Here is a 19,179-nt window from a genome sequence, read left to right on the forward strand (position 1 = left end):
GGGGCCTATTACAGGCGAGAATGATGTTAGAATTTCATTCGAGCACTGCAAAAGACATTCACTTCCAAGTAACATACACTATTTTCTGTCATAATAATCTAAAGAAGAATAATTGAGAGAAATGAAAAACATTACCTGCTTGTGCTGACGTTACTACATGCATACTATTAACATAACCTAGTTTACAAATTCCGAATCAGGAATTTTGTGGTAGTTGACAAAACTTCCACAAGCTGAGGGTGGTTTTTTTTGTAACAAGGTCTATAAATACAGGTCATGGCACTCGTTTTCCTTATGGAGCAGTCATTTTATGGGGTCATCACAGTGGTACATTTGAAAATCCAATCTAATTCAAATTGCTCGTTTCAAAATTATGCATTTTAGAAACAATATTCTAGTTCAGATAATATGTGAAATCAGGTTTTCAATTTTTAATAATGAAATTTCAATAATAAATGCTCCAATTATTAATTTATTTATTATTAGATATTGTTCTTATTTTTATAACCTAAGGATTATGGATTCATAAGGCATTGGGACAAGAGAGAAATAAGCGAAGCCAACTTCAAAAAGAGTTTGAAGTTCCCGATCAATTAAATCTAAAAAACATCAATTCAGTTTCTAGTATTTTGTTAAATACTATAATTCTGTAGGATGAATTATTTTTACAATTCCAATTACTAATAACAAATCATATTATGTTCAATCTACAATGATAACAGCTAAAATTAAATTTTAAAATTGGTGAACTAGAACCCCTCAAAATGGAGATTTTGCAATGCATCACGGGATTGTGTCATGACCTGTAATAGACCTTGTTTTGTAGCAATTTTGCTGTTCCCACTTCGGAACTAGGAAACATACTCGTCTGTAAATAAGAAAACATAATAATTATGGTTTCATTACAGCAGAGTATGTTGTAATGAGAATCATATGTTTATTTGTTCTGCAAACAGCTGTTTACCGGATTGATTTCATGCATGGAAAACAGCTTAAATTGAATGACTGTGACAAAAAACAGTTACGTCTTTGCAAGTGAAAATCATTATATTGAATGTACAGTATCAATGTATATTATTTATACTCTTAGCAGCCTATTACAGGTGCAAATTACACCCTTATTAAACTAGTAGTTCTGTGAACAGTAGACCTCACGCAGTATTCTCATCTACTAGTACCTGATTAAAACTATAGACCTTATGGAAATACAGCAATAGACTGGCTTCTCCACACATCTGTGTAATCACTTATTTCAATAATAAAATAATTAAATAAAAAATAAACCGTGCACTAATTATTTATTCTATGTTCATGGAAAACGTTTCATTTCTTCCCATAATTGTAATGAAATGATCATAAGTAAATATGTATGTTGGGATTGTTTAGGATGTGGAGAACTACGACCCGATCCTAAACCCGGTGCTGAACCGCGAGCTGCGACGCACAGGCGGCCGCGTGCTGATCACCCTGGGCGACCAGGACATCGACCTGTCACCCTCGTTCGTCATCTTCCTGTCGACGCGCGACCCCACCGTCGAGTTCCCACCCGACATCTGCTCGCGCGTCACCTTCGTCAACTTCACGGTCACCCGCAGCTCGCTGCAGTCGCAGTGCCTCAACCAGGTGCTCAAGTCCGAGCGACCCGACATCGACGAGAAGCGATCCGATCTACTCAAACTTCAAGGTAGCACTCCAGACCACTCAGATGTTAGATATTAGACTCATCATGTGTTCCACTCCACGGAAATGTTTAGTAAAAGTCGAAAGTTTTCTAAGGTTTCTCCTAAACCCTTATTTGTTTTTTAAGCGGGCCATTCACTATACGATATCTTGTCCAACTTGAGGTCCAATAATTCGACGTCGGACCATGAATGGTGCTGTGAGCGGGGCGCATGCTGCCAGACAAGTCGGACAAGTCTGGTGAACTGTTCCCCTGACTTTTCCGATTCAAGGTCAGCCGCCTAGTCAGATTCGATTTCAAACGTGAGTGAGGATGTTGGACTAACCAGCTGGACCGTGAGTGGTGAAAGATCCAACGTGGTGGTTCAACGTAATTGTAACTAATAGTCGGATAGTGAATAACCCGCTTTAAGAACATTCCTGTGAAAGATATTAACTGTATTAATATCATTTCACATTAATTTACCTGAAATTTGAGGTTGAGTGATAGTTTAGACTTTAAGTTTTAGTTTGATACATTACATTTTATTTTGAGAAATTGACTATAAAGTTATTGGAGAACTCTTTCTAAATTATGAAATTGAAAGAGCGTTCTAAATCTTGACAGAATCCTATGCATTTGAAATAGCTAAAGATAGTTCAAATGTATTTAATTTTGATTAATATTTATATTAATAATAATAAATGAATCTATTTCCTTTAAAAAAATACAAACAAGCAATTAAAAACATGAAAAGTACAAAATATCTAAAATACAATACAATAGGTCTATAAATAAATATGCAGAAAATGTATAAAAAATATGTACAAAATATCTAAAATACAATACAATAGGTCTATAAAAAAAATATGCAATTTAATTCTATTGGAAATTAACCTACTCAACTATGGGAATCCCATGTACTAGAGTAGGTGTTAGTAGTAGTAATAGATTCTGGGTGGGGGTGCAAACTGCAAATATGTTGGGTAAGTGAGCTGACATATTGTTTGAGATTATGTTTTCTATATGATGTCTTCAGTTGAAATAATCCAGTTCTTAGCGGCAGTTTTGAATCTTCTTGGGTTTTCTATTGTCTTGATTTGTGCAGGAAGTAGATTGTGGAGTTTTGGTGCTAGGTGGTTGAAGTGTCGTTGATATATTGCCCTCCTAGCCACGTTCGTAATAAGAAGGTTTCTGTTTATTGTGTTATGACTGTGGTCCCTATGTTGAAAGCTTTCCGGGCTTTTTTGTAGTCTGCAAATTATTCCCAAGGAGTAGAGGTGTCTTATGTCCATCACACCAAACTCATTGTAGAGCTGGTCTGAGGGATAACGAGGTGGCCTCTGCTTGATAATCTTCATTATTAGTTTTTGCACTTTTAAGAGGGGGTCAAGGTGCACGTAGTTTGTTCCCCCCCCATCCTACAATCCCATAGGTAAGCAGAGACTGAACTAAGGAATAGTAGATCATCTTCATGCACTTCTCATCAATCAATGTTCTCAGCATTTTAAACTTGTAAATGGTCTTTCTCAGCTTCTTGCAGAGGTTATCTATATGATGGTCCCACCGTAGAAAAGAATCCAGTATAACTCCAAGATATTTTATTGTCGGTTTTCTGTGGATAGTGAATGCAGTACTGTTGGAAAGGTTGACTGTTAAGAGATTTTCTGTAGGCTGTCCATGCTGTGTTGCTGAGAAAGTTAGAAAGTTGGTTTTGTCATAGTTTAGGGTGAGCAGGTTCTGATTGAGCCAATGTGAGTTTTTCTATAGTCCCATTTCAGCCTTATCCCATGTTATTGTCCACGTTGGCCCCGAAAACAAAAGAACTGTGTCATCGGCAAAGGTGGTGATATTTCCTCCAATTTCCATACTGCATAGAGGATTTATATAAATCAAGAAGAGTATAGGGCCAAGGCCGGTTCCTTGGGGTACTCCATATTCGACTTCCAGCTTGCTGCTTGTCTGTCCATTCACTCTGAAACTCTGGGTCCGGTTTGACAAGTAACTCTTGAATAGTTCCCATGCTACTCCTCTGATTCCATAGTTGTGGAGTCTCTTTAGCAGAATATCATGTGACACCGTATCAAATGCTTTTTTCAAGTCCAGGAATATTGCCAAAGGTTCTCCTCACAGTTGATTTTCTCTGTTATTTGTGAAATGACATTGTGGATTGCGTCGTTGGTACTACAGTCTGATTTGAAGCCATATTGATTTGGTGATAGAATATTATTCTTTTTAAGGAAGTTAATAAGTCTTGATTTGATACATTTCTCGAAAATCTTTGCTATGATATTTAAAAGTGATATTGGTCTATAACAGTTCAAATCTTTCTTGTCCCCTGCTTTAAAAATTGTACATATAACAGGTACCTTCAAACACTGAGGAAAGGCACCTTCTCCTAGGATTTTGTTGGCCATCATTGTCAATGGTCCAGCAAGACTGTTGTGTTTGAAGAGCTCTGGTCTGAAGTTGTCTGGGCCTGGTGCACTGTCTGATTGATTGATTGATTGAGTACTTTATTTATGTAGATTACAATATATACTGGCTTTTACACTTATATACAATAGCTTACAATACAGCAAAATCATAGATGAATTTACATAATATAGACTAAGAAAATGATTTTTGAACTGCATATGATATGAAAAAAGCAATTGGTAATAGCTATAGATAATATTGTTATGCATCTACATAAATTGGCGGAGCTTTGGACATATCAATGTCCATTCTTTGGAAAGAATATTCAAAATATCCTTCCCACTAACTCTCTACCAAAGAGTAGATTTGAGACTCTGATTATTTGAGACTGCTGATTATTTTTTTTATTTCTTCATCTACTGGTGTAAAAAATATTGATTCACATACTCTAGCATTAGTAAATGTAGGTTCATCTGCATGTTGTTGCTTGTTCAATAGATTTTGTGCCAAAATTTATTATAAATTGAATCGTTTTATCATTTTTACGTTTAAGTGTTCAAATTTTTAAAATATTTTTAAATATTCAATTTTTTATAAATATTTCCTCTTTAGCAAAACACACAGAAACTACCGATAAGTATATTTTGGCTATTAGAGTTTTTATCAAATCTTTATTAGAGGTTTATCGATCAGCATTTGAATAAATGCAATTTCCATCTAGACTGGCTGGCCACTGCGGCCTAATATAAAATGAGCGCTGCTGTCCAGAGATTGTCAGTTTGAGCATACCTGACTGACAATTAGGAAGTAGGTGCCGGGTTTGATTCCCGAGCTGGAAAATAATTTTTTGATAGTAGCTCTCATCGAATTTCCATCTAGCTGTCAACCCTGTTGTCAATATTTGCAGTAGCAGAAGTCATGCCAAAAACTATTTAGTTTAACGATTATTTTTACTTGTAAAAATATTTCTTGTATTTGGCAATAAATTCATTATTCATCGGAGTGGTTTACAAAATTTAACTTTGAATTTCGTTTAATAATACGTTTTTATTAAATTGATTCAATTTTACTAGTAGTTCTGCAAACAGTAGACATCGGTCATTAATACAACTTTCAATCTGATGAAAAGGGCCAGTACAGTAAGTACAGTATATTGTGAAGATTTAGCCATGATTGTCATCTATTATTTTCTCCATTGAAAGTGCTAGAGACACTGTTTCCAGAGACACCGGACTTATCAAGAAGTACAATAGATGCGAAAAAGTATGGTAGTAAATCGCTGTATCTTCAAAGACACATCCTTTCTGGATTGAGGTTAGTTTGGTTTTTTAAATATTACAAAAAAAAACCAGAGGTTTTATCAAAAATCGTTACACATACGTTTCTGCGCCTTGTTTCAAAGAACTTGCATACTAAATCGGACAATAACTGCGACTGTAACTGCGGTACAAACAAACAAACAGACGAAAGCCGATTGAGTCGAAACTAAGACCTCAGCTTCGCTTCGGTCAATTAATTTTATTGATTGGTCATGTGAGTTCTTAAAACACAACAGTCGACAAACGAATCAATGACGATCTTAATTGAAAATTGAGAAAACTTGTTACTGATTGGGATCTGACATTTTCATTTTTAGGAGAGTTCCATCTTCGTCTACGTCAGCTTGAGAAGTCTCTGCTCCAAGCTCTCAACGAAGCCAAAGGAAAGATTCTGGATGATGATTCAGTCATCACTACATTGGAAACCCTGAAACAAGAAGCGGCAGATATCAGTAAGAAAGTTGAGGAAACTGATAAGGTCATTGCTGAAATTGACACCGTGTCCCAGCAGTATAAACCTCTGTCTCAGGTAATTTTTATCGTTATTTTTGCAATGAAAAACCAACAATGTTAATTTTTGTAGACCTTAATTATCGAATTTATATTTCTCTACCTTGTTATTTATTAAAATCATAATCTATATTCCGTTGAATTCATACCACTTGAAAAAACTAAAGAAAAGTTTATTTAAACTACTCATATATAGAAATATCTAATTTTTGTCTACATTGTCAAGAATGACATTTTCAACAGTTCAATTGCTAGAGTTATACATACAGAGCCTTATACCAAGAATAATAATTTCTAGTATCATATAATTATTATAAAACACCATTCTAATATTTATCATATGTTTAACACACTACAGCTTCGATTGAGAATTTTTCTAAAATATAATTGTTGTTTGGTGTATCTTGTTATCTAAACAATATCAACAATATTAGTAATACATTTTATTATTGAAATCATTTCTACTTTCATCAGATGAAAGTTAGAATAATTTCACCACATTCTAGACATGTTATCCAAACAACAATTACTAATTTTATTATTGAAATTATTTCTAAATTCATCAGATCAAAGTTGAAATAATATTTCACTAGAATTCTAAGATTAAAAATATTTATTTTAATTGACTCAAATTAGAATTGATGCATTTTTCATTGATATTCCAATAGAAGAGAGATAGTAAATTTGAGAATGATGATGTGATTTTTCATTACAGGCATGCAGTAATATGTACTTCACCATGGACAGCCTCAATCAAATACATTTCCTCTACCAATACTCACTGCAGTTCTTCTTGGATATATTCAGCTCAGTACTGCTCAACAATCCTAAGCTTGATTCCATCACCGACTATAACAGTCGTCTGGGCATTATAACTAAAGACTTGTTCGCTGTAAGTATCTTTTCAAATCACTATCTCTCTATTTTACATTAACATTCTCATAATAATATGCTGGTACCCCACTTCGACTGCGATAAATGAATTTTGCGAAAAATGTGTTTTTTTTTTATCTAAGTAGCCATTAGTGATAGTATTTATGTTAATTTAGCTTTTTAATTATTCTTATCGCCAATACTTATTATTATCCCATCATCTTCGAAACTAGAATATCCTTGAATAACGAATTTGATATAAATCCAAGGGTTCTCGCGTCTCTGAATATTTACGTAGTCAATTTTGCGCTATACAATTTCAAGTTGGATAGTTATCATAATTATCAGACTACTGCAGCTGCAGGTCATGCTTTTTCCAGGGGGCCCCGTTTATTCAATCACCTTCCTCTATCAATAGTCTCTGCACCAAGCTTTTCTATATTCAAAAATGGTGTCCGTTGTTTCTTTGAAATGAGGAAAAATTGAAGATTGATGTATAAGGCCTTTATGTTTACTTATATGTCTCTCTCTTTTATATCCTAAATGTTCCATCACGGTAGAATTGAGGATTAAGTGCATGAGAGTCTTTTCTTTGTTGCTTTTTATTCTTTCTATGCATTCTGTTAGTTTTTCTCACTGTGTCCATTATCATTATTTTGCTTTTATATACCAGTTTCATTTAATTTTCAGTGACTCTGAAAGAACAATTTTAATATTTATTTATTCACAACAATATGGGAGCATACGGGAAAACCCCAAAAATTGCTCCCCAATCAAAAAAATTACAATAATCACTTTACAAAAAACTTAAAAATCGAGAGAAAGACATAAGGAAAAAACTATTTCATATTTGTGAAGAGAAAAAAATGTGATGAGAATCTAAATATACTAAATACTAGATACTATACTATTATTATACTAGAAACCATTTACAATATGACAAAATAATGAGAGGGGAATCAAGAAAATACAAATAACATTCCAAGAATGAGATGAATGATAACAGAGCTAAGAATGAAAGGAAGTCATCTACTAAATATGGTACTCTATGTAAGTTGATGAGGTCTAGCGTGGGAAAAATAGGTGTCACATTGGGTGGAGCCGCTTACATGCCTTCTTGAACTGACTGGGATTCATATGAAAAAGGTCTAGGTGAAAACTATGGTAATTATTAAGATTCATCATGCGGTTGATTGGAGAATTGAAGTGACTATTGGAGTTGCATTGGGGAGGAAGAAATCTGAAGCCGGAACGCCGTGAAACTGAAGACACATATATATTCAGCAATGAAAGGAGGTAGGTTGATTGGACACGGTTGTTCAATATATTATATAGGAACAAAGCAATTTACAGCTCCTAGATGCTTCCAGGGATTGAATATCAAATATGGCTCTTAGGTTAGCTGTGGGAAAATTGAAAGGACAGAACATTTTAAAACGCTTGAAATATACAAACCTTAGAAATTTACTTTGAATTCTTTCTAATTCCAGCTTATGAGAGGCGAGATATGGGTGCCATACTTCAGAGCAGTAGTTTAATAAACTTCTGATAAGTGTCTTATATAATAAAATAAGAATATTGTGATTATCAAATTGAGAGCAGGTTCTCCGAATGAATCCAATCTGTTGACATGCTCTGGAACATAAACTTCTCACATGATGATTGAAATTGAGCTCAGGATCAAAAATTACACCAAGGTCTTTAAAATGGTCCACTCTCTTAATTATTTGGTTATTGATTCTATAGATGAGAATTTGCGGATCTCTTTGTCTTGTGAAAGACAGCGTAGTACATTTACCAATATTAACTCTGAGCTGATTTCTCAAGCACTAATCAAAAAAACTATCTACATCACTTTGAAGCAGCTGACAATCAGTTTCAGACCTATTCACCCTGAAGATCTTCACATCATCTGCATACAGCAGACAAGACGAATGCTTTATGACAGCCGGCAAATCGTTTATGAATATTATGAAGAGCAAAGGCCCCAAATTTGAATCCTGTGGAACGCCTGATGGGCTACTGAAAGATCTGGAATGAAGACCACCAACAGAAACAAATTGATTCCGATCAGACAGATAGGAAAGAATAAATCTAGCACTTGACAGTGAAAACCCAAAGGATGACAATTTCCGGAACAAAATTGTATGGTTTAAAGTATCAAAAGCTTTTGATAAATCTGTATTCACAAACAAGACAAGCTGATACCTCACTCCGGGAATGCGATAAATTAGTCACTGTAGATCTGCCTGGCAAAAATCCATGCTGCCCATCAGCCTTCCACGGTTCTATATGATTAAATATTTTTTTATAAATACATTTTTCGAAAATCTTTGCAAAACAATCAATAATGGATATTGGACGGTAGTTTTCAACAGATTGTCTGCTCCCAGCTTTAAAAATTGGAATTACTTTACTTCCACAGATCAGGAAACGTGGATGTTTTCAGTGCTAGATTGAAAATGAACTCAAGCGGTTCAATAAAAAAATCAGAGCAGCCCCTGATGACATACGGTGGAACCAAGTCTGGACCAACAGATCCATTACCTTTCAAGCTCCGTATAGAATTAACTATATCAGCCCTTGAGATACAATTCAAGTGGAAAGGGGAGTGACCAATTGTGTCATCAAAAACTCCAGCATGATTGTCGCTTCTGTTGAAAACAGATGAGAAATAATCTGCAAACGCCTCTGTAATCTCAGTACCTGTGACAAAAGTATTATTCCATCTCTTCAAATTCTCTGACCGCTTACCCTTTCGATTATTATTTATATATGACCAGAAGTTCCTCATGTCACCACCAATACTTGTCTGAACTGAATTCATATAAGCTTGATAAGCTTGAGAAATTTTAAGTTTCAAAGCAGATCTCAATCTTCTAAATTCCTCGTCGTGATAAGCAGAGACTCTCCTCTTTCGGGCACATTTCTCCTACCGTTTGATGTATAGAATTATATCCCTAGTATACCACCGAGGGTACCTGCCAATCCGATCACCAGCGGCTCTTCTAGGAACACACAGGTCAAAACATGAGTAAACTATGTTATAGAAAACTTCAGTTGCCTCATTGACTTCTGAACATGAATAGACAGCGGTCCAATCAGCGTCTCTCAGAGATTCATACAAGCGAAGAAAATCAGCTCTCTTGAAAACATATTGAAATTTGTCATTTGATTCATCTCCGTGATCTGCCCTCATGTAAAGCAATGGAAAAGAAATGGAAAGCGTAGTATGATGGTTATCCTCGGGAACCAAACAGTCATCTCATCTTGAAACATTAACATGGAACGAGTTAAGAACCAAATCCAAAGTCCGATTATTATAATTGACAATTCCATTATAAGACTAAGCCCATCATAAGTCCCAATGCAGCTGCCAGGCGAGACCCTCTACTGAAGTCAAAGTTAGAGCCACCTATTTCGGGAATATTCCAGTCACTAATGACTATTATATTGTTATTTGAAATTTCATTGAATGATTCGATCAATTCAAAATATCTAAGATAAGTCTCATAGGAAGTCGATGGTTTAAAATAAACAGCGTTGATGTAGTACGGATCTTTATTATTTAATAAAATCTTAATCCAGATAGATTCAAAAACCGGTGATGAAAATTCTGATAATAATACGGCCTTGAGAGAACTGCGAACAGCAACAAGTACTCCACCACCCCTCAACCCCTGATCACCAGACCTATCCCTGCGGAAGACAGTGCACCGCTCATCGAACAATTCCTCATTATGAATTCCATCGTACAACCATGTTTCAGTGAGGACAATTGCATCAGTATCACAATCTAAAACCTTCCGGAAAAAGCTTGGAACTTTGGAACGCAGACCTCTAACATTTTGGTATAAGATATTGAAATCCAGTATTATTATGAGCAAAAAAAACTGAACAAAATGGAATAAAATAAAAAAGAAATATCTATATGGGAGAAGAATGAAATATGATAGGTGATTACAGTGACATTTTAAACTGAGGATGATACAAATTATGTGATGAAGTATTAAGTATTATCTTATTAGTATTTCTTTTAAAGTATAACACTAGCCTGTCCATGGACATTATAATAACATTAGATGAGATTTACCTAACCAACTCCTGATTCAAAGAAGAAGAAAAAAAACTATAATAGTAACTCCAACTATACATGCGATTTGAAACCATGTAAGAATAAAAATTGTGAAAACAGCAGCAATCGATTTAATTTAGAATGAAAAATTGTAATCGTGAAAGTACGGAAGCTTAGATTGTTTATCATTTAATGCCCTATATATATTGCTATTGAACTGCCATTATATTGAATTTTATTATGAGCTAAGCCGATCTGGTGACAAATGATTTTGTCGGAGAAGGCTTAGTTGTTGAAATTGTGCTAGACCCTGAGATCTGCGGATTTTTATCTGATCAATAATGTGATCCTAATTCTTGTGGTTTGAGGGTCTTGGAATTAAAAACATAAATATGCGGTTGACTGACTGCTCTTATAATAATGAGAATAATATAGAGAATATTACAAAATACATCTTTACATGGATAATCTAATAATCAATCTGTCTTTAAGAGACCGAATACACATGTCTTTAAGAGACCGAATACACATGTCTTTAAGAGACCAAATACAATATGCCTTTAAGAGACCAAATTTACGGGGCACATCTGATATTGTAGTGGGGGTATCAAGTACTTATCTAAGATCTGTCGTCCTCGAGTCCGGTGTCCAAAGGGTGATGGATGAGGATGAAGGGTTATGGCCTCCAGGCATCGGGCTAGTGGCGTCAGATCGAAGATCGTCTTTCAGCCCCGCACGGCAAGGTCAGATGTCCTATATCACCGGCCATCTCGGTCGGCGAATTCGTAAGCCCTCGTTCGACAGCAAGGCATATTTACAGCACGATCCTCGAATGAGTATTCAAGAATACACACACACAAAAAAAAACCTGCAACACAAGTCACAACTACTTAGTAATGCTAGAATAAAATAACATACTAAACATTGTATTCAATGAATGATTTCTCAAGAAATCATCTAATGAATAAAATACATACAATCTACATTAAATATAAAATTAGAGGAATATTATAGGTTTTAATTGTAGAATTTGAAATCTATAATGAATGGGATTATGAAAAGAAATTACTAGTTAAAAGAATGATGAACAGTTACAGAGTTACAGTTGATGTATAACCAGTGAGTATTCCAAACTTTACTCACAATTACAAAATTCCAGAGATATAAATGACTGTATCAATAAAAAATAGGGATATACTCCATTTAGTATAGCTTTCTTGTACATTAGGATATCGTCATACATCTCAGATGTAAGACTACAAAATTGAGTGAAAAATTAATTGAATAATTGTTAAATCAGGGGTTGTTACCTGATACATCAAAATAAAGACAATACAACAATACTATAAAATATTCATTACTCACCCTTAAATGGGGTTTCGACTGTCACTAATCCATAGCCTACAATAATAATAAAGTGCAGCAGTCAACCGCTCTGAATGGAAATTAACTATGCCATTAATAATTGAATAAAAGGATTAGCGATTTCAAAACTGATGGGATAAATGATTCCCAATAATATAATTTTAGTCTCCAGGAGAGAATAAAAAACTGTCTGGAAAAGACATTATTGAATCAGGTCAATAAATAATTAAGCTCAGAAAACATGTCTGTACTCTACAGAAGATAAAAGCGGTCTCCTGTTCAGGTCTCCAAGTCGACCGAATCAGGCTCAAAAATAGGTATCAGGGCTGGTAATATTATGCCTTAGAAAATACCAAATTACAAAGGACGTGTTGGGGACGACAATAATTTCCCTCAATAGAACGAGAAAGGAATACATTTTCTCCTACAATACAGGGGTGAGCATAAGTCAGGGTGCAAAATTGCAATTACGCAATAAAATGATATTAAAAACAACATATTTACTCAAAAAGTGATTTATGTTTATTTGATTTGTGTACATAGGTATAAAATAGGTATTAAACAAATTATAAAAGATGTTGAAAATGTTTACCATCTAACTCGATGCACTTCAGGTACCGTTGTACATTCGCAGAAACCATCCGACTCAACAAAGAAGAGTCTCCATTTATGAGGTCAAATTCGTAAGTGATGAGTTCCTTCAAGTGATCCAAGTTATTTATGTTATTTGCGAACACTCTGTCTTTAACAATGCCCCATACGGAGAAATCCATTAATGTTAGGTCAGGAGAACGTGGAGGATAAGCAGTACGGCCACCTCTTCCAATCCAGTCAGGGAAATTCTCATTTAAGAATGTGCGAACTTCAATTCCAAAATGAGCCGGTGCTCCATCTTGTTGCAAGATCATTTTATGGCCTTCAAAACGTATATCTTCATTCAAAGTCTGTCTTAATTCTACCAGTAATTCCAAATAAGATTCGGCATTAACATTTGTATCGAAAAAATAAGGTCCAATCACTCCGTGATAACTAACACCTGCCCAAACCATAACACCTGGAGCATTCACTTCTCGTTGCATGATTAAATGTGGGTTTTTATCAGACCAATAAACACAGTTGTGCCTGTTTACTCTTCCATTCATTTTGAAGATGGCTTCGTCGCTCCAAAGAATATTGTTTGCAAATTGTGGATCAGCTTCATTCATAATGAGATACCACTCACAGAAATTTAAGCGCTTAGCATAATCTGATTCTCGTAATTCTTGCAACAAAACTGGCCGGTACACATTCAATCCGATCTCCTTCATTATCCGGTGAAGTGAACGACGTGTAATACCCATCTGCATAGCCGTACGTTTTGCAGACTGGTGTGGATTTAAGGCAAAGGTCTGTGCGACAAGATTGGCATTTTCTTCTGTACGAACAGTGCGTGGTGCACCTTGGCGCGGAGCATCAGCGATACTGCCAGTCTGCTCAAACTTGTTGGCAAGCCGATGAAGATAATTGCGACCTGGTACACGAGAATCAGGAAAGTTATTCGAAAAAAGTTGTGTAATAACTTCTCTATCACCATCAAACTTGTAATAATTCTTTAACAAAGAAACACGTTCTTGAAGCGAATATTTGATTCTTTGGTTTTGCGCCATTGGTAGCACTGATAACATCAAACAAACACTTTAACACGTACTACTAGGCTTGCTAACTCGTAACTGAGTCATGCCACCGGTCTGGGAATCTTACCAACGCGTTACGATAGTTGGAGTGGGGGAAACCTGCTCATGCGCATTCTGAGACAGTGCACCCTGACTTATGCTCACCCCAGTAGTTGGTCAACCAAATGATGCTATGAATTTAAAAATACATACAAATTGTGATTTTGAGAAATGGAAGGATTGTGCATGCCCTCAACTAAAAAATGAAAAATCTATAAAGTATCTGGGCATCATGGTTGATTGTAACCTTAAGTGGGAGCCTCATATAGAATATATTTGTAAACGCTTAAAGTTTATTTCCTTTATCTTTTATAAAGTCCGTAAAATATTAGACATTAAATTACTTAGGGTCCTTTACTTTGCCTATGTTCAATCGGTGCTGCAATATGGGTTAGTGGTATGGGGAGGAGCGTATGATGTTTTCATGAATAAAATTTTTACATTTCAAAAAATGATAATAAAAGCAATTCTTAATAAGCCAAGGGCTTTTTCCAGTAGTGAAACATTTGCCAAATTTAAAGTGATGACAGTACGTCAAATTTATATAAAGAAACTTCTCTATTATGCATGGATGAGGAAGGAGGAATTTACAGTGAATAATAACGTTTCTATGTATAACCTGAGAGTTACATCTCATAACATTTATAATATTAATTATTCAGATTTGACAATAGTGTGAAGACAATTGGGGTATCTTAGCTCAAAAATAATAAATATAATGCCAAATGCATTGTCAGAATATCTTTCTAATAGGGGTAGACAGAGGATGGAACAGATAAATAAGTGGGTGATACAAAAATTTTTCTTCGACATCAGTCAAATATTATAATTACTAGTAATTTATTGTTAACTTCGATTTTTTGTAGCTTTGATTATTAGTAAATAAATTTTTATATTGTCTAAACAGCTGATACTCTCACTCAGCGGTCAGGGTTTTGCCCTTGCTGGGTGGTGCCATGTAATTTTAATTTATTTGTAAAATAGCATAATATATTATTATAATCTAGAATATTTCTTTTGTAAGTTTTTTATTTTGTATTTTGTTTTTATGGGCAATAAAGATGGGCAACTAACAAAGACAGAATACAGGAAAATTCCCTCGATCAAAGTAGAAGACTCAGCAATAGAATGGACGTTCAACCGATTTTTTATGATGATTTTGCGTTTACAACAATTCTAAGTACTCTAGGAAAACGTTTGAAAACAATAGAGGAAATATCAGAATTAATTACGTATTGTGCGGAATGACATCATGAAACTACTCCGATACTGTGAGAAAATCACAACGTTAATCCAGCACTCTAATAAAATTTCATCTTGGAAAAGTTATAATTAAAAAAAAAAAAAAAATTTCGGCACAGAGCCTAACTGTATTGCTAACGAAAAGTAAAAGTGACCTATCTTATCTGAATAGGACCGATAAAATGAAATCGAATTCATCAATAAGTGAAAACAACTTGATAGCAGGAGCATTGATTATAGTGTGATTCAGAACGAAAATTATTATCAGAGAACAATCATGAATAAAATTAAATACTTTGTACCTTGTATCTTCATACATTGCATCAGCCAGAAAAAGAATAAACAACCACTACATTAAGAATAACAGCGAATACTGTGATAAGATACGAAGGATGAAAACCCAATAAAAAGTTCGTATATTCACAAGTAACAAACTGGCCGTTTACCTGAAACTGTAAAATAATAATATATCCGTGACTCCAGTACAAATGGATTGAAAATTAAAGCTTATTTGAGGAGAGATAATTTAAAGCTTGGGGAAGTTTAAATCATTGTCATTTCTTATCACTGTCGGTGACCTATCATTTTCACTTTTACGGATACGAACACATCCAGTCCGATCAACCCATGCATCTTTGATTACTCCTTTCTTCTTAAGATCACGAGCCATCCCTAGAAGTTCTCTTCTCTTAGCAGTGAGACTGCGATTGATGTAGATTGGACCTTGACCTTCAAGACCGTGGACCTGTTGCCTTCTGAGGACGCCTATCTTTCTTCTCAGCTCCATGAATTGATCAGCATCGAGACGTCTCACAAATCTGACGACGATGGCCGCAGGGGGGCCCGGCCGCATACCGCCGCCAGCTGCATCCGCCGCGTGACGTCCTCCCGTACGAATCGGCAATCGAAGGCAGGCGTCCACCATACTCGGCGTCACGTTCAAGCCCACCGCTCGTCCCACCTCAGCAATCGTCTCCATCACATCTTCGTCCGCCTTCCCGGGAACACCGTGGATCTCAAGCGTATTCCTTCTGGTATACTGCTCTTGGTCATCGAGACGATCCTCAGTAGACTGTAGTCGCTCACGAACTTCTTTGATTTCAATCCGAAGTGAATCTATGAGCTGCTGCTGCCGATCAATTATCTCGCTCTGCTTACTAATCACACTACTAAGTTCACTCTGCCCATCCTGACCGGTTTTAATTATATTTTTTAACTCCTCTATACTGGCGGAGAACTGCGAGTGACTATTTCTAATTAATTGCTCCAAAGACTCCATTGAGACAGTAGGATCGATCATATTCGAAGAGTTTCACTTGGGGGTCACGTTAGTTTTAACTGGTGTGCTATCTAACGAGTGTTGTCTGGATGTACGCTGTTGTTTAAAACAACCAGGACAGCACCACGATGAGTAAACTGTCATAAAAGCTCAGGAATTAACTCAATTAATAGGTTAGAATGCTCAATTCAATAGAATAGTCCATAGATGGATCAGGTTGCTACAGTCTAATCATCGGCGATAAGAGAGCACAAAATCAATACACCTTTCCGTTCGAGCTCCGAACTGATACTGTAAAAAAATGTCATCAAATGACATAATATAATGATGAAGAAAATTATTTTATTTATTTTATAAGATTAGATTAGATATAAATAGGTATGATTTTGTTTTTAACAGAATAGATTGCAAATTTAGTTTTGTCAAAAGAGTTCTTTGTTGATTGAAAAATTATTTTTCTTGTTTTGTTTTGTTAAATATTGATACAAATGTTTACAATATTCATAAAAAATAGTGTAAAAATATAAAACAATTGATTCAGTTTATTTTAGTTTTGTTGAAGGATTTTTTAGTTTATTTTGTTGTAGTTAGGTTTTTGTTTAGTTGTATGATATTCCGGTTTGTTTGAATGTGTTAAAGTTATTATGTTAAGCGACTCATCCCTCAGCACAAGCATTATGCTTAAAGAGGGATGAACCATTAATATTTCTCCAGGGGCAAGTGCCCTTTCATTATTATATCCTATTTTATTTTTAAATATTGTATTATTTTATTTATTTTATCTACACATAGGGTTCTGTTTATTTATTATTTTATTATTGAATTTTTAATGATTATGAAATGCGTTTGTGTTTTTGAATGTAATTGTAATGTAATTTTTTATTGGTTGAATAAAGCATTTATTATTATTATTATTAATTAGAATAACAAACCAAAGTTGAATGTGTATTATATTGACCAGTTATTTATCCTTTAGCTACACGTCCTTACTTAGGCATGATATTAACTAGGAATTATAATATGGTTTGTACACGTTTAGGTATGCTACGAGCGTGTTGCCAGAGGCATGCTTCACACGGATCGACTTACTCTTGGCATCCTGCTGTGCCGCATCCACCTGAAGGGCGTGCCCAGTGAGCCCTCCCTCGATCAGGAGTTCCAGTTCTTCCTGCGCGGCAAGGAGGGTGTCTTCAATGCAAGAGCCCCCGCCATCGAAGGCCTCTCTCAGGAACATCACGATGCTATGCTCAGACTTACATCCAGGTTTGTCACATCAAACTGCAACTTCATTTTAGTAATTAATTCATATTTCAGTTCAGTTTTTGCTAGGAGTTTGTCTTTGGACAATCAAAATTCATTCTAATATTTTAATTATGAGCTGTGTATGTTCTAAAAACAAATAAAAAATAAGTAGACCATAGATTCTACAAGAAATTTACAACAAAAAATGATCAGTAAAATTGTCTTATCGATCTTAGTTTTCGTGATTATTTCTCGATATTTCTCAAAAACGTCAATAACTAGAAAACTATCTGTCAAAATCGAATTCCAAGGATATGGTTGGAAAGCGGATGAAATCTCCAATAAGATTAATATAATTTGTACCTTTGGCATTTTTGAATTTTTTATGAGCACTCAAAGTTGAAAAAAGTACATTCGTCGAGTCCAAAGCCTAATTTCAAACAGTTTGAACGCTCAGTCTGAACATTTAGTACTTCAGCTTCTTGTTTTCTGATAAATTCACTAATCAATTAATAACGTTACGAATGTTTTTCTGATGGTTTGTTGAATTTATCAAATTTGTAAATCAATTTCAAGCAGTTGTTCAGTAGCCTTTAGCTTAGTTTGACCATCAATTAAAAAATGTAAACTAGTTTATAACTATTGCATTCAAAGTACATTATGTCCTTTTTAACAAGCTTCAGTAATGATGAAAACTGCTCCCTAATAACTAAAATCTTTTAACTGGATATCATAAGATGAAAGGATCTTATTGAAGTAAAAGCATTAATATTTCATAAATGTTTTCTATTGTATTTTAGGTTGCCAGCTTTTAAAAATTTGGCGAAAAAGATTCAGGAAATGCCAGAATTTAGTGCCTGGCTGCAACAGAGCACTCCAGAAAACTGCGTTCCCAGATTATGGGAGGAAGAGAAGGCGTTGAGTCCAATTGGAACTGCTATGTATCAACTGCTACTGATTCAGGTAATTGTAAACACGCTTCGTGTTAACCTACAGGAGTAATAGGTTTTAAATGGGATTTATCCCATGACGCTGCCTGGCAACAAATACATTTACAACGTTTATAAGAGCTCTTGTAGTGTTGCAATATTGTTTATGCGTAACAAGACATACTACTTGATCCAGAACTGTGGAATAAGAACTATCCCAGCCCCAGCCCTGACCCAAAAAAACAAGAAGATGATTAAGAATTCGCTGCAATTAGTGTATATGCTACAACATTTGAAACTTGAGAATTGCATAGATCCTAATAATATCTAGTAGATGCTATATTCAAAGATGATTCTCCACTCACTGCACAGTAGATGGCTACCTTTCCACTTCATATTTATGGCCATTGAATAAAACAAAAAAAAATGTTAAAAAATTATTAGTCGCTCATTGAAATGTTCTCGTTTCATTCACTGAATGTCCCTGTATTTTATTAATTCATTAGGAGTGCCACAAAACTGCAAGTTTCAACGGTCTATTGTATGAAAATAACA

General features: G+C 35.0%; 1 protein-coding gene across 1 annotated transcript in view; it reads left to right on the plus strand.

Annotated features, from left to right (window-relative positions):
- Window positions 1-19,179, plus strand: part of LOC111047281 (dynein heavy chain, cytoplasmic) — a 163,206-nt gene that overhangs the window by 116,417 nt on the left and 27,610 nt on the right. The window contains exons 60-64 of the mRNA XM_039423746.1: window positions 1,387-1,684; window positions 5,715-5,926; window positions 6,623-6,799; window positions 17,493-17,716; window positions 18,496-18,658. Of these exons, the coding sequence (XP_039279680.1) occupies window positions 1,387-1,684; window positions 5,715-5,926; window positions 6,623-6,799; window positions 17,493-17,716; window positions 18,496-18,658 (1,074 nt within the window). The remainder of the gene's footprint in view (window positions 1-1,386; window positions 1,685-5,714; window positions 5,927-6,622; window positions 6,800-17,492; window positions 17,717-18,495; window positions 18,659-19,179) is intronic.

Source organism: Nilaparvata lugens, chromosome 1, assembly GCF_014356525.2.
Source record: "Nilaparvata lugens isolate BPH chromosome 1, ASM1435652v1, whole genome shotgun sequence".
Taxonomy (NCBI): Eukaryota; Metazoa; Arthropoda; class Insecta; order Hemiptera; family Delphacidae; genus Nilaparvata; species Nilaparvata lugens.